Source organism: Ranitomeya imitator, chromosome 4 (assembly GCF_032444005.1).
Source record: "Ranitomeya imitator isolate aRanImi1 chromosome 4, aRanImi1.pri, whole genome shotgun sequence".
NCBI classification, from domain to species: Eukaryota; Metazoa; Chordata; class Amphibia; order Anura; family Dendrobatidae; genus Ranitomeya; species Ranitomeya imitator.
Window position 1 is genome coordinate 724,189,541 of NC_091285.1, and position 21,451 is coordinate 724,210,991.

A 21,451-nucleotide genomic window follows, 5' to 3' on the forward strand; every position below is an offset into this window, starting at 1 on the left:
GGACATGCGGCACTTATTAGTCAATCAAACATGATGTGATGTCTTCTGTGTTTTCACATACATGGGGGGAGGTGTAATGGCTGCATTACTGGTGTCTGTCTGCTCCTCCACCCAGGTCCTCCGCTCTCTGCAGGACATCCCCGTCCTGACAAGTTTCCCAGCAGCCTGGACTCCGACACCGGTGAGTCAGTGTGATGGGATCTAGTGTGGGATGATGATGGTGGATGCTTATATTTCTGATTGTTGATGAGGATGGTGATGGATGAGGATGGTGATGGGTGATGACAGGTGTTGGTTGTAAGAATGATGGTGGTGATAGTGGATAAACCCAATATCTCTGGACACCAGTGTAGATGAGAGAGTAGCGGACAATTCCTGGGAGAGCAAGTGTTGACCCTGTTCTTCCTTATTAGTGAAGAGATGTTACAATGAAGGTGGAGATAATTGTCCCTAGGTAGATTGGATGTCTCCCGTCCAAACCAGGGACATCACAATGCAGAAGTGAAAATGCCATATTTTCCTGTCAGCCATGACAGCACCACCTGAGAGGGAGGATCCACTCAAGAAGGACAGGAAACAACCTCTCCCCCACATCCCTGGACTTCCTGTCCTTGATGGGGAACCCATACGCAGTGTTTGGTGAGGAATGAAGAACAGAAGTCTCCTACCCAGGTCCTGCTCAGTCACCTAGCTGGGTGTGAGATCTGCTGAGCCGGTGTGTCGGGCCTGGAAGCACCACAGTAGATCCATTGGGGGCTTGGCTGGAGTGCGGGCAGACGCGTCGTTACGGGAGCTGTGTAAGGCTATGCCCTAATGGCTAGCGCGTCAGTGACTTGTGACCATGTGTTGAATCACTTACGGAAGAGGTCCAGAGGAGGTGGCCATTGAGGGGAGATGCTGTTCACGTGGGTCTTGCATTTAAAGCTGGTTTAAGACCACTAGAAAAGCGGTGACTCCGGCACTCCTTCCCAGTTCTGTGATGGAACAGTTGAAGCAGCAAACCCAGCAGCACAGGAAACACAAGCAGCAGCAACGTTGATGCAGCGGCAGGGTTCATACTGACTGTTCCAGAGGTGTCCGTAGGTCCAGCCAACAGAGCTGTGGCACAGCCACCAAAGGAGATCACTCTGATGGGCCTTTACGCCTCCGAATTCAGTACCTTCACTAGTAGCGCTGTGGTAAGTGATATTCATGGAAGTTCATTTTGTTGCTTATTTGTGAGGCCTAAGAAATGTGCAGCTAAACTCAAGCATAAAAAATGTGGACTCTGTGCAGAGGAATTGTCCAGCTCATGGCAGTCTCTGCCAGGCTTGTATAGAAAAAAACCAATGCAAAGAAACCCCTATATTTCCTAAGGAGCTTAGGCTTCTTTCACACTTGCGTTGTGATGTCCCTCGCAATCCGTCGTTTTGGGGAAAAAAACGGATCCTGCAGAAGTTCCCACAGATGCGTTTTTTTCCCCATAGATTTGTATTGCCGACGGATCGCGACGTATGGCCATACGTCACGTCCATCATGCACTGGATGCGTCGTGTTTTGGCGGACCGTCGGCACGAAAAGAAGTTCAAGGAAACGTTTTTTCATACATCGCGTCCACCATTTCCTACCGCGCATGCGCTGCCGAAACTCCGCCCCCTTCTCCCCGGACTTCAGAATGGGCAGCGGATGCCACATTTTCACAACGTTCGTCGGTACGTCGAGCCAACGCTTAGCGACGGACCCGTACCGACGCAAGTGTGAATGAAGCCTTAGTCATCAAAAAATCCTCCTTGGGCGTAGTTAATCTCTTAGATAAAAGGCAGATGGCTACCTAAAAACAAAAAAATCTGGGAATCCTCATCAGCCAGGTCAGTGATGGTCTAGCTTGATCAATTGGAAAGTCAGCTGAGGAATAAGGCTGCGAGGGAAGGCATCTTGGCCGATATCCCGTTAATGCAGGGAGCAGCGGCACATTCTGCAAGATTGGTGGCAAGATCGGCAGTTCTCTTGAATGCCACTCGAAATCCCTGTGGCTTAAAAGCTGGCCTAGTGATATGCAATCAAAATCTAGATTCTGTTTGGGCCTTCCCTTGATGACATCCTAGACGAGGCCAGTGATGGTAAAAAAACTTCTGATACAGGAGGTCCTTTCAAGGGAGAAGGTGTGGCAATAGAAGACCTTCAAAACATCAGGGGAAAGGGGAGGACCGTTGAAGGAGCAAGAGGGTTCATGTTTGGGGGTCGCTCCTCGGAGAATAAAAAAAATCTTCTGGGTAAAGACTTTACCACGTCTGGCCTGCCTGGGTGAGAATCTTGTCGAACAGATGGATTCTCAAATTGATAGTCTGGCCTAAGACTAGAGTCCTTGGCTGTTCCCCATAGACCTTTTGTGATCACGCCCCTTCGGAGGTGTGGTGGAGAGGACCAGTTGGCTCTAGAAACGGAAGTCCAGGGACTGGTCAAATAATCAGTCCTTGTAGAGCAGGATGGAGAGGGGTTCTAGTGTCTCTCCCTGATAAAAGAAAACAAAAAACAGATGCCTCTGTCAGGACTATCATGAACCTGAAAAAGCTAAACTAGTTCCTAAAGACCCGTCCTTTCAACATGGAATCTATAAAATCCACCCTAACCGCAGTTCAAATTCAGCGCAGTGAAATTCTCCCGGTGAACTCGCCTCTCACCAGACGAGGTCACCGTGGTTCAGGCGCCCGGCTGGGAACGCAGCCTCACTGACCAGAAGTAACCTCAGTGACGTCACTGCCGATCACTAACACTGCACTCACAGCAGCTCATTCACCAGTGTCTCTCAGCCTGGACGGTCACATCTTGGCACCTTCTAGATTGAAAACTAATTCTCCCCCAGACATGGATTACAGCGTGGGACACAACGGCAAACAGGTGAGGGACATTGTTGTTTTTTTATTTTAGTTTTTATTACAGGAGAACGAGAGCTTCGGTGGAATTAGGTGTTGGGTGAGTATAACTGTGTTTGTGGTTTTTAAATAAAATGGAAAACTGTGTTTAGTCTTAATTGTAATAAAGGACTTTATTCTGTCTTTATTTACCATATAACTGTAGGATTAGTAATGGATAGGTTCTTCTAGACGCTTCTCCATTACTAACCCGTGGGCTTGATGTCGCCTAACAATACAAGGGTGACATCAACCCCACAAATATGAAGCCCACTTGCCACCGCTATAGGGCAAGTGGGAAAAGCCGGGTAAAGTGCTAGAATTGGCGTTTCTAATAGATGTGCCTTTTCTGGGTGGCTTCGGGCTTCTGATTTTTAGGCTGGGGGCCAATATCTAGGGCCCTTTACTAGCCAGAGAACACCAGCCCACGGCTGGTTATCAAGAATGGAAGAGACGTCACACCGTTTTTTTTTTTTTTTTTTTTTTTAATTATTTAAATAATTAAAAACTATGGTGTGGGGACCCCTCTTCTTTATAACCAGCCAGTTCTGAGGGTTGCAGCCCCCAGCTGTGAGTTTTGCCTGGATGGTTATCAAAATTACAGGGGAACCCACGCCGTTTTTTTTTTTTAAATTTCGTTATTTACAGCACAGGAGCGGCTGATGAATACTCCCATCCGCTGCTCCTGCTCTCTGTTATTAGCGGCAGCAGGCGTAGGCTGATGGGAGCAGTAGTTCCATCTGCTGACACCAGTGACTGGAGGAAAACCATATACCTCCGATCACAGTTGTGCACTCGCGCACTAATTTGAAAGAACCGCAGCTGTGACCAGCGGTAATGATTTTCCCACCAATCAGAAGCGGTGTTTGTCGCATTGTCATGTGCATGATAGCGTGGCAAACATCCGGAACAGTAGCACAGACTTCCTGGTGAGCAGTAGGTGTTCAGTACGGACGCCACACTTTACTGTTGGGGTTCGGACCAGTCACACGGGTGCAGAGAGCGGCAGTATTGGGGTAAAACACTTCATAAATTATAATTACTGGTAAATGTAAAGTCTTCACCAGGGAGCGTAATCCGGGCATTAATCGGCCCCTTCATCCTCCGCTGTGGGTGAGGTGGACACTGCCCCTTGTGGTAGCAACAGGTAATGTATGTACAACAACATAGAGAAGGGTCCATTCCTGTAATGAGCTGCAGTGAATGAACTTGGCCACGTATCATCTCTTGTATTATTAAAGCTATTATGTCCTTTTCATTGGCATACCGTCCCATGACAATGGATCATGTAGAAAAGAGCGTTAAGAATAGAAGATACAGTGCTGATTTTATGATTTTACCTCCATAATCACAGTAGGAACTGAGAAACTGCAATGTGTTACTGGTTGTGACGTTCTCGCAGCCGAATCTATGAAGCCGAACAAACTAAAGAGCCATTTATGTAGCAAGCATCCGAGCTTTGCCGGTGAGGGCAGCAACTATTTTAGATGCAAAGCTGATGTAGTCAAGAACGCCACAAGCCGCACATGGCAGCCGAGGAAGCTTCATATTTGGTGGAATCTCTGAGCGATGAAGCCTCGCACCAATGCGGAGAATTCTCTGCTGTCAGCGGCCAAAACACCTTGTTCGAGTTATGATGGGAGACGAATTTGTTACCAGATTGGCTGCAATTTCTGCAGAAGAATAATGACATGTCTGCTGATATTCTTCATCAGGTGATCCCGGAAAGCTGCTTCACTTCCAATATTTAGTGTCCAGCTTGATGAATCTACAGACGTTGCAAACTGTTCAATCATTGGTTTACGTGAGGTTCATCAATGGTAGCGACTTTAAAGAGGACTTTCTGGAGACGACAACTACTGCACGCGATGTATCTGACACAGTTGGCCCATTTCTGAAGGAGCAGAAGATCTCTCGGGAAGAGGTTTGTGCTCCAGCTTTCTAGGATGTCTGTCTGGACTTCAACGTTTGGTACCGAATGAGTCACCAAAAGTCAACGGAGCTCACTGTATGGTTCACCAGCAAATATTGGTAACGAAGACGCTGCCACAAGAGTTGCAAGAAGTGATGAGAAAGCGTCATGTTCTGTCCATTTCGTGAAGGCAAACTCTTGAAACAGGCGACTGTTCCCACAAGTGTGCACTGCATTGGATGCACCCAAAAAATGTTCTGCGAGTTTACACTGAAGTCAGATGGTTGTCCAGAGGAAACGTTTTCAAACACGTTTTTGAGCTTCATGATGTACTCAAAACGTTTTATAATCAGAAAGCAAGACCGCAGTTCGACGCATTTTCAATGATAAAAGTGAACTGCAGAGAATAGCTGACTTAGTTGACATCTTTACCATCTTGAATGAGTTAAAGAACCAAATACAACATGCCTCTGTTACGACACAGCTGTCTGGTGACCTGGGACCAGGGGCTCCTTTCCTGGCCCTAACACTAGGGGGCGCCCTAGCTCGCCCTGCTCCCGGGATGCCGGGGCCTCCACCCTTGCCTTATCTCCTGAGTCAGCCCTCTGTCTGTCTCTTCCCCCACCCAGGGAAGAGGGGGCGCTACGGTGCACCGCAGTGCACCAACCTGACAAATGGCAACAAGCACAGGGGATAGCTGAAAACTCCAGGCATACAACATATTCTCATACAGTACAGACCAAAAGTTTGGACACACCTTCTCATTTAAAGATTTTTCTGTATTTTCCTGACTATGAAAATTGTACAAATAGTCACAAGAAAAAATCCGGCACACTGTTTCTCCAAGCAAAATGAAATCAATTTTATTAGAAATGTGGATTATTTCATTCCATATTCAAGCAAATTGCGCACAAAAAAGAGGACCATAGAGGTACATGAAGTAGGTATCATAATTCAACGTTTCGGCTATTACATAAGCCTTTATCAAGAAATACCAATAAGAAGTGAATCGGGTGCTCAGGAAGGTCCGGAGTGCGGTCACCGGTGTGGGAAAGCATAAAGGTACCCACAACCCTGAAGAGGGAAAGTATAAAGGTACCCACAACCCCGCAGAGGGAAAGTATAAAGGTACCCACAACCCTGAAGAGGGAAAGTGTAAATGTACCCACAACCCCGAAGAGGGAAAGTATAAAGGTACCCACAACCCTGAAGAGGGAAAGTATAAAGGTACCCACAACCCTGAAGAGGGAAAGTATAAAGGTACCCACAACACTGAAGAGGGAAAGTATAAATGTACCCACAACCCTGAAGAGGGAAAGTATAAATGTACCCACAACACTGAAGAGGGAAAGTATAAAGGTACCCACAACCCTGAAGAGGGAAAGTATAAATGTACCCACAACACTGAAGAGGGAAAGTGTAAATGTACCCACAACCCTGAAGAGGAAAAGTATAAAGGTACCCACAACACTGAAGAGGGAAAGTGTAAATGTACCCACAACCCTGAAGAGGGAAAGTATAAATGTACCCACAACCCTGAAGAGGGAAAGTGTAAATGTACCCACAACCCTGAAGAGGGAAAGTATAAATGTACCCACAACCCTGAAGAGGGAAAGTATAAAGGTACCCACAACCCCGGAGAGGGAAAGTATAAAGGTACCCACAACCCTGAAGAGGGAAAGTGTAAATGTACCCACAACCCCGAAGAGGGAAAGTATAAAGGTACCCACAACCCTGAAGAGGGAAAGTATAAAGGTACCCACAACCCTGAAGAGGGAAAGTATAAAGGTACCCACAACACTGAAGAGGGAAAGTATAAATGTACCCACAACCCTGAAGAGGGAAAGTATAAATGTACCCACAACACTGAAGAGGGAAAGTATAAAGGTACCCACAACCCTGAAGAGGGAAAGTATAAATGTACCCACAACACTGAAGAGGGAAAGTGTAAATGTACCCACAACCCTGAAGAGGAAAAGTATAAAGGTACCCACAACACTGAAGAGGGAAAGTGTAAATGTACCCACAACCCTGAAGAGGGAAAGTATAAATGTACCCACAACCCTGAAGAGGGAAAGTATAAAGGTACCCACAACCCTGAAGAGGGAAAGTATAAATGTACCTACAACACTGAAGAGGGAAAGTATAAAGGTACCCACAACCCTGAAGAGGGAAAGTATAAATGTACCCACAACCCTGAAGAGGGAAAGTATAAATGTACCCACAACCCTGAAGAGGGAAAGTGTAAATGTACCCACAACCCTGAAGAGGGAAAGTGTAAATGTACCCACAACCCTGAAGAGGGAAAGTATAAATGTACCCACAACACTGAAGAGGGAAAGTATAAAGGTACCCACAACCCTGAAGAGGGAAAGTATAAATGTACCCACAACACTGAAGAGGGAAAGTATAAAGGTACCCACAACCCTGAAGAGGGAAAGTATAAATGTACCCACAACACTGAAGAGGGAAAGTATAAAGGTACCCACAACCCTGAAGAGGGAAAGTGTAAATGTACCCACAACACTGAAGAGGGAAAGTATAAAGGTACACACAACCCTGAAGAGGGAAAGTATAAATGTACCCACAACACTGAAGAGGGAAAGTATAAAGGTACCCACAACACTGAAGAGGGAAAGTATAAAGGTACCCACAACACTGAAGAGGGAAAGTGTAAATGTACCCACAACCCTGAAGAGGGAAAGTATAAAGGTACACACAACCCTGAAGAGGGAAAGTATAAATGTACCCACAACCCTGAAGAGGGAAAGTATAAAGGTACCCACAACCCTGAAGAGGGAAAGTATAAAGGTACCCACAACCCCGGAGAGGGAAAGTATAAAGGTACCCACAACCCTGAAGAGGGAAAGTGTAAATGTAACCACAACCCCGAAGAGGGAAAGTATAAAGGTACCCACAACCCTGAAGAGGGAAAGTGTAAATGTACCCACAACACTGAAGAGGGAAAGTATAAAGGTACCCACAACCCTGAAGAGGGAAAGTGTAAATGTACCCACAACCCTGAAGAGGGAAAGTGTACTGTCTATGTTACCCTCTGTATGCCAAAGTGCATGCAGTGTGGTGTCTGGTGCTTGGGAAAACTGGGTGTGCTCTATTGTCTGACCATCAGCAGGTGACCCGTGTGGTGCTCTAATCTCGTTGTCCGCTCACTGCGATGGGCAAGTGAGCGTGGGAAGCGGAGTTCCCCCTAGTCACATCCTAGTTACGTGTGCAGCGGGAAGTGTTCGTGACGGTGTATGAGGATGATTGATGATGATGAGTCTGTTGGTGATAATATTGATAGCGATGATGGATGAAGATGAGTGAATATGATGACGATGATGAAGGTAATCGGTGATGATAATGATTGTAGATTGGTGATGATGTCCTTGATGAGGTTCTTGGGTGGTGATGTTGGTAATGATGATGACATTTATGCTTTCCTGGTTTTCGGTCTCCAGCGTTTCCGAGCACAGAGCTGTCGGCCGTGGTCAGTAATGCCATCCTATCTGCTTATCACGGGAATCTCCTGAGTGTGAGTCTGGGGTCTCCTCCACCCACGGCTGAGCACTCTCCTCCCACCTCTAATGACGCCCTCCTATTCCATGAGAAGTGCGGCACGCTCATAAAGCTCAGCAACGGTAACAAGACAGCCGAACGGAGGAGACCACTTGATGAGTTCAACAATGGCGTGGTGATGACCAACCGTCCCCTGAAGGACTCCGAAATGTTTGAGGTGGGTGGGCATAGACAAATCTGTTATCAGTATTTCTTGGGGGAACGGGCAGGGATTAATTAGTCATCTGCGGGAAGGAACGGACCAGTCGTCGGCCTCCTTGCCATTGTTCTGTTTGATCCCCGATAGATCCGCATCGATAAGCTCGTAGATAAATGGTCAGGCTCCATTGAGATTGGCGTCACCACTCACAACCCCAACAGCCTGGAGTATCCGGCCACCATGACCAACCTGCGCTCAGGTGAGAGCTGTGTGTCCTTGTGCTGCCTGCCCCCATGCTTCCTATGCTTCCTCTTTGTCGCCTATTACCCGCGGGCCCGTCCACCCCCAATAATGGTGACTTCCCGTCTAGGAACCATCATGATGAGTGGCTGCGGGATTCTCACCAATGGGAAGGGCACACGGAGGGAGTACTGCGAGTTCAGCCTGGACGAGCTACAGGTCAGCGACCATCACGTATGACTGTTGTCATAGCTGTGACGGGGGTCTTCTGAATGTGGTCACATCTATTGTTTAATACCCAGGAGGGGGATCACATTGGATTGACAAGAAAATCGAACGGTGCCCTCCACTTCTACATCAATGGCATGGACCAAGGTGAGATGTCCCCTGAGCCGGGGGCGTGGGGGCACAGTTCAGCCTTAGTCTTGTGTCCCGGTAAGTGGACGAGATTGGGATGGATCGGGGGGATTGGTCCTCTGTGTCCTGGAAAGGAAGAAGTGGGGAACAAGAGCCCATTAGAGGGGCCATAAGTGGAAACCATCATCCGACGTCCACACAGCGTGGTCCTCGTCCTGTCACTGACATGTAGCAGAGATATGAATTGAGACCGGCTTATAGCCTCCTGGAGATGAATGGGTGGTCCGCGGCCCCTCTGTAATGGGTGGTCCCCGGCCCCTCTGTAATGGGTGGTCCCCGGCCCCTCTGTAATGGGTGGTCCCCGGCCCCTCTGTAATGGGTGGTCCCCGGCCCCTCTGTAATGGGTGGTCCCCGGCCCCTCTGTAATGGGAGGTCCCTGGCCCCTCTGTAATTGTAGGTTCCCGGCCCCTCTGATCACACGTGTGATGATACACCGCGGTCCTATATGTAGCGATGTGGTGTCTGTGCTGATCACACGTGTGATGATACCCCGCCGTCCTGTATGTAGCGATGTGTGATGATACCCTGCAGTCCTGTATGTACCGATGTGTGATGATACCCTGCAGTCCTGTATGTAGCGATGTATGATGATACCCCACGGCCCTGTATGTAGCGATGTGTGATGATACCCCACGGCCCTGTATGTAGCGATGTGTGATGATACCCCACAGTCCTGTATGTAGCGATGTGTGATGATACCCCACGGCCCTGTATGTAGCGATGTGTGATGATACCCCGCAGTGCTGTACGTAGCAATGTGTGATGATACCCCGCGGTCCTGTATGTAGCGATGTGTGGTGTCTGCGCTGATCACACGTGTGATGATACCCCATAGTCCTGTATGTAGCAATGTGTGATGATACCCGCAGTCCTGTATGTAGCGATGTGGGATGATACCCCGCGGTTCTGTATGTAGCGATGTGTGATGATACCCGCAGTCCTGTATGTAGCGATGTGGGATGATACCCCGTAGTCCTGTATGTAGCAATGTGTGATGATGCCTGCAGTCCTGTATGTAGCGATGTGTGATGATACCCGGTAGTCCTGTATGTAGCGATGTGTGATGATACCCCGCAGTGCTGTACGTAGCAATGTGTGATGATACCCCGCGGTCCTGTATGTAGCGATGTGTGATGATACCCCACGGTCCTGTATGTAGCGAAGTGTGATGATACCCCATAGTCCTGTATGTAGCGATGTGTGAGGATACCCCGCAGTCCTGTATGTAGCGATGTGTGATGATACCCCGTAGTCCTGTATGTAGCGATGTGTGATGATACCCCGTAGTCCTGTATGTAGCGATGTGTGATGATACCCCGCGGTTCTGTATGTAGCTATGTGTGATGATACCCCGCAGTCCTGTACGTAGCAATGTGTGATGATACCCCGCGGTCCTGTATGTAGCGATGTGTGGTGTTTGCGCTGATCACACGTGTGATGATACCCCGCGGTCCTGTATGTAGCGATGTGTGAGGATACCCCGCGGTCCTGTATGTAGCGATGTGTGATGATACCCCGCGGTCCTGTATGTAGCGATGTGTGATGATACCCCGCAGTCCTGAATGTAGCGATGTGTGAGGATATCCCGCAGTCCTGTATGTAGCGATGTGTGATGTTACCCCGCGGTCCTGTATGTACCGATGTGGTGTCTGCGCTGATCACACATGTAATCGTTCATTCTGCAGTCCTGTATGTAGTGATGTGTGATGATACCCCGCGGTCCTGTATGTGGCGATGTGTGAGGATACCCCGCGGTCCTGTATGTAGCGATGTGTGATGATACCCCGCGGTTCTGTATGTAGCGATGTGTGATGATACCCCGCGGTTCTGTATGTAGCGATGTGTGATGATACCCCGCGGTTCTGTATGTAGCTATGTGTGATGATACCCCGCAGTCCTGTATGTAGCGATGTGTGATGATACCCCACAGTCCTGTATGTAGCGATGTGTGGTGTTTGCGCTGATCACACGTGTGATGATACCCCGCAGTCCTGTATGTAGCGATGTGTGATGATACCCCGCAGTCCTGTATGTAGCGATGTGTGATGATACCCCGCGGTCCTGTATGTGGCGATGTGTGAGGATACCCCGCAGTCCTGTATGTAGTGATGTGTGATGATACCCCGCGGTTCTGTATGTAGCGATGTGTGATGATACCCCGCGGTCCTGTATGTGGCGATGTGTGAGGATACCCCGCGGTCCTGTATGTAGCGATGTGTGATGATACCCCGCGGTTCTGTATGTAGCGATGTGTGATGATACCCCGCGGTTCTGTATGTAGCTATGTGTGATGATACCCCGCAGTCCTGTATGTAGCGATGTGTGATGATACCCCACAGTCCTGTATGTAGCGATGTGTGGTGTTTGCGCTGATCACACGTGTGATGATACCCCGCAGTCCTGTATGTAGCGATGTGTGATGATACCCCGCAGTCCTGTATGTAGCGATGTGTGATGATACCCCGCGGTGCTGTACGTAGCGATGTGTGGTGTTTGCGCTGATCACACGTGTGATGATACCCCGCGGTCCTGTATATAGCGATGTGTGATGATACCCCGAAGTCCTGTATGTAGTGATGTGTGATGATACCCGCAGTCCTGTATGTAGCGATGTGTGATGATACCCCGCGGTCCTGTATGTGGCGATGTGTGATGTTACCCCGCGGTCCTGTATGTACCGATGTGGTGTCTGCGCTGATCACACATGTAATCGTTCATTCTGCAGTCCTGTATGTAGCGATGTGTGATGATACCCCGCGGTCCTGTATGTAGCGATGTGTGAGGATACCCCGCGGTCCTGTATGTAGCGATGTGTGATGATACCCCGCGGTCCTGTATGTAGCGATGTGTGATGATACCCCGCGGTCCTGTATGTAGCGATGTGTGATAATACCCCGCGGTCCTGTATGTAGCGATGTGTGATGATACCCCGCAGTCCTGTATGTAGCGATGTGTGAGGATACCCCGCGGTCCTGTATGTAGCGAAGTGTGATGATACCCCGCGGTCCTGTCTGTATCGATGTGGTGTCTGCGCTGATCATACATGTAATCGTTCATTCTGCAGTCCTGTATGTAGCGATGTGTGAGGATACCCCGCGGTCCTGTATGTAGCGATGTGTGAGGATACCCCGCAGTCCTGTATGTAGCGATGTGTGATGATACCCCGCGGTCCTGTATGTAGCGATGTGTGAGGATACCCCGCGGTCCTGTATGTGGCGATGTGTGAGGATACCCCGCGGTCCTGTATGTGGCGATGTGTGATGATACCCCGCAGTCCTGTATGTAGCGATGTGTGATGATACCCCGCGGTCCTGTATGTACCGATGTGGTGTCTGCGCTGATCATACATGTAATCGTTCATTCTGCAGTCCTGTATGTAGTGATGTGTGATGATACCCCGCGGTTCTGTATGTAGCGATGTGTGATGATACCCCGCGGTCCTGTATGTAGCGATGTGTGATGATACCCCGCAGTCCTGTATGTAGCGATGTGTGATGATACCCCGCGGTCCTGTATGTAGCGAAGTGTGAGGTTACCCCGCGGTCCTGTATGTAGTGATGTGTGATGATACCCCGCGGTTCTGTATGTAGCGATGTGTGAGGATACCCCGCGGTCCTGTATGTAGCGATGTGTGATGATACCCCGCGGTCCTGTATGTAGCGATGTGTGAGGATACCCCGCGGTCCTGTATGTAGCGATGTGTGATGATACCCCGCGGTCCTGTATGTGGCGATGTGTGATGATACCCCGCGGTCCTGTATGTGGCGATGTGTGATGATACCCCGCGGTCCTGTATGTAGCGATGTGTGAGGATACCCCGCAGTCCTGTATGTAGTGATGTGTGATGATACCCCGCGGTCCTGTATGTAGCGAAGTGTGAGGTTACCCCGCGGTCCTGTATGTAGTGATGTGTGAGGTTACCCCGCGGTCCTGTATGTTGTGATGTGTGATGATACCCCGCGGTTCTGTATGTAGCGATGTGTGATGATACCCCGCGGTCCTGTATGTAGCGATGTGTGATGATACCCCGCGGTCCTGTATGTAGCGATGTGTGAGGATACCCCGCGGTCCTGTATGTACCGATGTGGTGTCTGCGCTGATCATACATGTAATCGTTCATTCTGCAGTCCTGTACTTTCTGATGTCAGGTGACTGATCTCTTTCGGTGCCCTCAGGGTCTCCGTGGTTGATGGCCTGTGCTTCTCCTCCAGGCGTGGCCTCATGTCAGACCCCCCCGGTGGTGTACGGTGTGGTTGACCTCTATGGGATGGCCGTTAAGGTGACAATAGTTCACAATCACAATCACGCCGATCGTCTGCGGAGGAATAACGCCATCCTGCGGGCCCGGTCACCCGATGCCGGGCGCCAGAACTCTCAGACCCCTGACCCCGGGCTACTGCTGTTTCATGCCAATTGTGGTCAGAAAGCGTCAATCGTGAATGGCGGCCGGACCGCTCTCCGGCCACAGTACGTATTCCCCGACTGTCACCGCCCTGTCCCTTCGCTGTCCCCAGCCAACATGACTGATCATGTCTTTGTATTACTGTCCAGTGCCACCGATGACTTCAACCATGGCGTGGTCCTCAGTAACCGAGCCCTGCATAATAACGAGGTATTTCAGGTGCGGATTGATAAGATGGTGGACAAGTGGGCAGGATCCATTGAGATTGGCGTCACCACCCATAACCCTGCATATTTACAGCTCCCGTCCACCATGACCAACCTGCGCTCAGGTGAGTTCTTCTAGGCGTGACGGGCCGAGGGTGTTCTGGGCCGTGGGTGTTCTGGAGCGAGGCTGCGCTGGGCCGAGGCCGCGCCGTGCGGTTCTAACATGTCTACTCCTCTGCAGGGACTTGGATGATGACCGGCAATGGAGTCATGCACAACGGCACCACCATCCTGGACGAATACGGCCACAACCTGGACAGGCTGAAGGTCAGACGCATCCCATCGGGGCAGACCGATGCTCCTCCCTTATAAAGTCCTACATGCTGACCGGGCTTTTCTCTTTCAGGCGGGTGACACTGTAGGGGTTGTGCGTCGAGAGGATGGCACCCTGAACTTCTTTGTTAATGGCGTTGCTCAGGGTGTTGCTGCCTGGAACGTTCCCCCCAACGTGTTTGCTGTGGTGGATTTATACGGTCAAGCGGCACAAGCCACCATCGTGGATGAAGCAGGTGAGTCCCTCTGGGGGTGTGGTGGGGACTCTGCGGGGTGTGAACTACAGGTTCTCGTATATAGGGGTCTGGAGGGGATTGTGGTGGGGGCTCTGCGGGATGTGAACTACAGGTTCTCGTATATAGGGGTCTGGAGGGGATTGTGATGAGGGCTCTGCGGGGTGTGTACTACATGTACTCGTATATAGGGGTCTGCAGGGGATTGTGGTGGAGGCTCTGCAGGGGGTGCACTACATGTACTCATATAGGGGTGCGGAGGGGATTATGATGGGGGCTCTGTGGGGTGTGCACTACATGTACTCGTATATAGGGGTCTGGTGGGGGCTCTGCGGGGTGTCCACTACATGTATTCATGTATAGGGGTCTGGTGGGGATTGGGGTGTGCACTACATGTACTCATGTATAGGGGTCTGGTGGGGATTGTGATGGGGATTCACTACATGTATTCCTATATAGGGGATTGTGGTGGGGATGCACTACATGTAGTCATATTTAGGGGTGTGGAGGGGATTGTGGTGGAGGCTCTGCAGGGTGTGTACTACATGCACTCGTATATAGGGGTCTGGAGGGGATTGTGGTGGGGTATGCACTACAATTACTCGTATTTAGGGGTCTGGAGGGGATTGTGGTGGGGGCTCTGCGGGGTGTGCATTACATAGTAACATAGTAACATAGTTAGTAAGGCCGAAAAAAGACATTTGTCCATCCAGTTCAGCCTATATTCCATCATAATAAATACCCAGATCTACGTCCTTCTACAGAACCTAATAATTGTATGATACAATATTGTTCTGCTCCAGGAAGACATCCAGGCCTCTCTTGAACCCCTCGACTGAGTTCGCCATCACCACCTCCTCAGGCAAGCAATTCCAGATTCTCACTGCCCTAACAGTAAAGAATCCTCTTCTATGTTGGTGGAAAAACCTTCTCTCCTCCAGACGCAAAGAATGCCCCCTTGTGCCCGTCACCTTCCTTGGTATAAACAGATCCTCAGCGAGATATTTGTATTGTCCCCTTATATACTTATACATGGTTATTAGATCGCCCCTCAGTTGTCTTTTTTCTAGACTAAATAATCCTAATTTCGCTAATCTATCTGGGTATTGTAGTTCTCCCATCCCCTTTATTAATTTTGTTGCCCTCCTTTGTACTCTCTCTAGTTCCATTATATCCTTCCTGAGCACCGGTGCCCAAAACTGGACACAGTACTCCATGTGCGGTCTAACTAGGGATTTGTACAGAGGCAGTATAATGCTCTCATCATGTGTATCCAGACCTCTTTTAATGCACCCCATGATCCTGTTTGCCTTGGCAGCTGCTGCCTGGCACTGGCTGCTCCAGGTAAGTTTATCATTAACTAGGATCCCCAAGTCCTTCTCCCTGTCAGATTTACCCAGTGGTTTCCCGTTCAGTGTGTAATGGTGATATTGATTCCCTCTTCCCATGTGTATAACCTTACATTTATCATTGTTAAACCTCATCTGCCACCTTTCAGCCCAAGTTTCCAACATGTACTCCTATATAGGGGTCTGGAGGGGATTGTGGTGGGGGCTCTGCGAGGTCTACATTACATGTACTCGTATATAGGGGTCTGGAGGGGATTAGGATGGGGGGGCTCTGGGGGGTGTGCATTACATGTATTCATGTATAGGAGTCTGGAGGGGATTGTGATGGGGGGTGTGCACTACATGTACTCGTATATAGGGATCTGGAGGGGATTATGATGGGGGCTCTGCGGGATGTGTACTACATGTACTCATAGGAGTCTGGAGGGGATTGTGTTGGGGTGTGCACTACATGTACTCGTATATAGGGGTCTGGAGGAGATTGTGGTGGGGGCTCTGCGGGGTGTGCACTACATGTACTCGTATATAGGGGTCTGGAGGGGATTGTGTTTGGGGTGTGCACTACATGTACTCATATATAGGGGTCTGGAGGGGATTGTGGTGGGGGCTCTGCGGGGTGTGTACTGCATGTACTCGTATATAGGGGTGTGGAGGGGATTGTGATGGGGGCTCTGCGGGGTGTGCACTACATGTACTCGTATATAGGGGTCTGGAGGGGATTGTGGTGGGGGCTCTGCGGGGTGTGCACTACATGTACTCGTATATAGGGGTCTGGAGGAGATTGTGTTTGGGGTGTGCACTACATGTACTCGTATATAGGGGTCTGGAGGAGATTGTGGTGGGGGCTCTTCGGGGTCTGCACTACATGTACTCGTATATAGGGGTCTGGAGGGGATTGTGTTTGGGGTGTGCACTACATGTACTCGTATATAGGGGTCTGGAGGAGATTGTGGTGGGGGCTCTGCGGGGTGTGCACTACATGTACTCGTATATAGGGGTCTGGAGGGGATTGTGGTGGGGGCTCTGCGGGGTGTGCACTACATGTACTCGTATATAGGGGTCTGGAGGAGATTGTGTTTGGGGTGTGCACTACATGTACTCGTATATAGGGGTCTGGAGGAGATTGTGGTGGGGGCTCTTCGGGGTCTGCACTACATGTACTCGTATATAGGGGTCTGGAGGGGATTGTGTTTGGGGTGTGCACTACATGTACTCGTATATAGGGGTCTGGAGGAGATTGTGGTGGGGGCTCTGCGGGGTGTGCACTACATGTACTCGTATATAGGGGTCTGGAGGGGATTGTGTTTGGGGTGTGCACTACATGTACTCGTATATAGGGGTCTGGAGGGGATTGTGGTGGGGGCTCTGCGGGGTGTGTACTGCATGTACTCGTATATAGGGGTGTGGAGGGGATTGTGGTGGGGGCTCTGCGGGGTGTGCACTACATGTACTCGTATATAGGGGTCTGGAGGAGATTGTGGTGGGGGCTCTGCGGGGTGTGCACTACATGTACTCGTATATAGGAGTCTGGAGGGGATTGTGTTTGGGGTGTGCACTACATGTACTCGTATATAGGGGTCTGGAGGAGATTGTGGTGGGGGCTCTGCGGGGTCTGCACTACATGTACTCGTATATAGGGGTCTGGAGGGGATTGTGTTTGGGGTGTGCACTACATGTACTCGTATATAGGGGTCTGGAGGGGATTGTGGTGGGGGCTCTGCGGGGTGTGCACTACATGTACTCGTATATAGGGGTCTGGAGGAGATTGTGGTGGGGGCTCTGCGGGGTGTGCACTACATGTACTCGTATATAGGGGTCTGGAGGAGATTGTGGTGGGGGCTCTGCGGGGTATGCACTACATGTACTCGTATATAGGGGTCTGGAGGAGATTGTGGTGGGGGCTCTGCGGGGTGTGCGCTACATGTACTCGTATATAGGGGTCTGGAGGAGATTGTGGTAGGGGCTCTGTGGGGTGTGCACTACATGTACTCGTATATAGGGGTCTGGAGGAGATTGTGATGGGGGCCCTACGGGGTGTGCACTACATGTACTCGTATATAGGGGTCTGGAGGGGATTATGATGGGGGCTCTGCGGGATGTGTACTACATGTACTCGTATATAGGGGTCTGGAGGGGATTGTGTTGGGGTGTGCACTACATGTACTCGTATATAGGGATCTGCAGGGGATTGTGATGGGGCTTTGCGGGGTGTGCACTACATGTACTTGTATATAGGGGTCGAGGGGATTGTGGTGGAGGCTCTGCAGGGGTGCACTACATGTAGTCATATATAGGGGTCTGGAGGGGATTATGATGGGGACTCTGCAGGGGGTGCACTACATGTACTCGTATATAGGGGTCTGGAGGGGATTATGATGGGGGCTCTGCGGGATGTGTACTACATGTACTCGTATATAGGGGTCTGGAGGGGATTATGATGGGGACTCTGCGGGGTGTGCACTATATGTACTCGTATATATGATCTGGAGGGGATTGTGTTGGGGCTTTGCGGGGTGTGCACTACATGTACTCGTATATAGGGGTCTGGAGGGGCTTGTGGTGGAGGCTCTGCAGGGGGTGCACTACATGTAGTCGTATATGGGGGTCTGGAGGGGATTATGATGGGGACTCTGCAGGGGGTGCACTACATGTACTCGTATATGGGGGTCTGGAGGGGATTATGATGGGGACTCTGCAGGGGGTGCACTACATGTACTCGTATATAGGGGTCTGGAGGGGATTGTGATGGGGGCTTTGCGGGGTGTGCACTACATGTACTCATGTATACGGGTCTGGAGGGGGTTGTGGTGGAGGCTCGGAAGGGTGTGTACTACATGTACTCATATAGGGGACTGGAGAGGATTTTGGTGGGGGCTCTGCGGGGTGTGCACTACATGTACTCATATAGGGGTCTGGAGGGGATTATGATGGGGGCTCTGCGGGATGTGCACTACATGTAGTCGTATATAAGGGTCTGGAGGGGATTATGATGGGGGCTCTGCGGGGTGTGCACTATATGTACTCATGTATAGGGGTCTGGAGGGGATTATGATGGGGGCTCTGCGGGGTGTGCACTACATGTACTCATATATAGGGGTCTGGAGGGGATTATGATGGGGGCTCTGTGGGGTGTGCACTATATGTACTCATATATAGGGGTCTGGAGGGGATTATGATGGGGGCTCTGCGGGGTGTGCACTATATGTACTCATATATAGGGGTTTGGAGGGGATTATGATGGGGCTCTGCGGGGTGTGCACTACATGTACTCATATATAGGGGTCTGGAGGGGATTATGATGGGGGCTCTGTGGGGTGTGCACTATATGTACTCATATATAGGGGTCTGGAGGGGATTATGATGGGGGTTCTGCGGGGTGTGCACTATATGTACTCATATATAGGGGTCTGGAGGGGATTATGATGGGGGCTCTGCGGGGTCCGCACCTTTCTATGTACCGTACATGTAGACAGAGACTTCGACCACTTGGGTCGGAAAGTGAAGTAGCAGGGAGCACTGGTCGTCCTCTCATCCATCCTCCCCGTGGTTGGAAATTGACTTACGAGATTAAGCCTACAGGTGAATAACCTGCCAGGTCAATGGTGCCGTGAGGAACATTTTGAGTTTCTTGACCATGAAATGAGTTACTTGTATTATGGTCTCCTTGCTAGAGATGGGTCGTATGAGAAGTTGGCCAATTACTAAAGACTATTGGACGTAGAGTGGAGCATTGATTACGTCAATATTATTGTATTTTATTAGATATTTTCTTGCTGCGTTTTATTAGTGATTTTCTTGCTCGTCAGTTCATCCTCAGGAATCAATGTTTCCATTCAGTGACAGTAAGCAGAGGAAGCCGAGCAGGCTGGATCTTATCCATACATAAGGCCAAACCCAAGAGAAGTAATGAAGGAACTCTAGCTTTCCATTCTTCTTACAGCCGCTAGGCCTACCTTGTGGATTGGGATTGTAGACCCAGGGGAGACGTTACCACGGGGTCTCACATGTAGTCCCAGGTGATGGGCTTATGGAATATGCTTCATTCTTTGAGCTAAAAGCAAATGTTTAAAGGGGAGGGAGGGAAATAAGCCATATGGTTAATCAGGCAGTTGAGAGAGTGAGCTCGAAGGGAGAGGATCGAGGATGGCTAGTGGAGCACATCGATGGATGGCCTACTGGCTTTGGAGATCGATTGTTGGCTGGAGGGGTTTCCATGAGCTACTGTCATGATATCCATCATCTGGATGAACATAGGCTGTGACTGCACACTATACCTGCTGGAGATACCAAAAGTTGGGAGACAGTGGATATCGCCTGGTATGGGGGCAGTGGAACTACCGATTCCAGGTTGAGAACTTGTGGACTGAGGACCTTGTATTTTGGCCATCTACCTGGATTTTCTGTGTAACTATGGACAGAAGTAGTAAAGCGAGTGGCATCGTTAACCTGCCTAAGTAATTATTACAACCCACAACCTCAGATCTTCACAGGTTGTGTCTTAGGAAATAAAAAAAACACATATTTGGTAAATGCCTTGCTACACTCATCAGTAGAGCTTTAAACTAGAGCAGTATGGGATGGGAAATATACGGGCAGAAAACAATATGCAGCTAATGAATCATTTTGAGAACCTATTAGAAGTGGAAATAAAGAACAAAAACAACAAACTCTGAAAATAGAGGAGCAAGGGCAGCCGACTAAAAACTAAAATGTGTCTATACAAATGCACAGAACATGGAAAATCAGCAAGGAGATCTGGAGCTGCTAACACAGGAAGAGATGTATGATGCCATAGGCATCACTGAAACTTGGTGGGATGATACACATGATGGAATGTAAACCTTGAAGGCTACAACTTATGATTAGAAACAGGATTAACAAAGGAGGAGGAGAGGTTGCATTGCTTGTTAGGAAAGCATATATCTCCACAGAGATCCAAGCTTCAGAGAATGGTAGCTCTGCATAAACTGTTTGGGTAAGAATATAAGGAGAGAAGAACTGAAAGGACACTATTGTAAGTATGTACTTCTTAATGTAACTTCTCTTGCTGACAACTTTATCTTTCAAAAGGTAGATAAGAGAACAAGAGGATCTGCAATCTTGGACCTAATTCTTACCAATAGGGAAGAAATGGTTGAAGAAGTAAAGATGGCGGGGTATTTAGAAGGCATCGATTATTCTATCGTTGAATTTTGGATTACAAGATGAGAAGACCTGCAAGGACTGATTATCGTTGGATTTCAGATAGGCAGATTTTAATAGACTCAGAAAGAGGGTTGGCAAGTTTGAATCGCTGCATATTCTAAAGGACAGAAATGTCCAAGAAGGATGGGAGAATATGCTAAATCAAATTCTCGCCACACAATCCGTAATAGTCCCGAAAAGAAGGAAGAATTGGAAGCATTTAAAGGATGGATGAACTAAGAATTTATCACTTGTTAAAGAGGAAAAAAAAGAAATGTATATTAATTGGAAAGAGGGGGACCTATATAAAGAAAAATATAATGCTGATTGCAGGGCAAGAGATAGAAGAGCTAAAGCCAGTAATGAAGTAAAGCTTGCAAGGGAGCCCAAAAGCCGTAAAAAAGGATATTGGGAGCATGTCAAAGATGCTATTGGTTTTTTTTATGGGATGAAAAGGATGAAGTGGTCAAAAATTATGTTGAGAAGGACAGACTTTTAAATTCCGATTTTACATCTGGTTTTCTCTAACATCAACTGATCTTCGCAGTGCCATAGAACAGGGGTCC

At 49.2% G+C, this 21,451-nt stretch overlaps 1 protein-coding gene across 2 annotated transcripts in view; it reads left to right on the forward strand.

Annotated features, from left to right (window-relative positions):
• NEURL4 (neuralized E3 ubiquitin protein ligase 4) overlaps nt 1-21,451 on the forward strand; it is a 171,660-nt gene that overhangs the window by 21,767 nt on the left and 128,442 nt on the right. Inside the window, exons 3-11 of one of the 2 annotated variants that reach the window (XM_069767640.1) lie at nt 116-181; nt 8,265-8,539; nt 8,669-8,780; nt 8,892-8,980; nt 9,064-9,136; nt 13,354-13,645; nt 13,730-13,911; nt 14,028-14,113; nt 14,193-14,355. In XM_069767640.1, coding sequence (XP_069623741.1) covers nt 116-181; nt 8,265-8,539; nt 8,669-8,780; nt 8,892-8,980; nt 9,064-9,136; nt 13,354-13,645; nt 13,730-13,911; nt 14,028-14,113; nt 14,193-14,355 — 1,338 coding nt within the window. The remainder of the gene's footprint in view (nt 1-115; nt 182-8,264; nt 8,540-8,668; nt 8,781-8,891; nt 8,981-9,063; nt 9,137-13,353; nt 13,646-13,729; nt 13,912-14,027; nt 14,114-14,192; nt 14,356-21,451) is intronic. The other variant, XM_069767641.1, reaches the window with a different exon arrangement.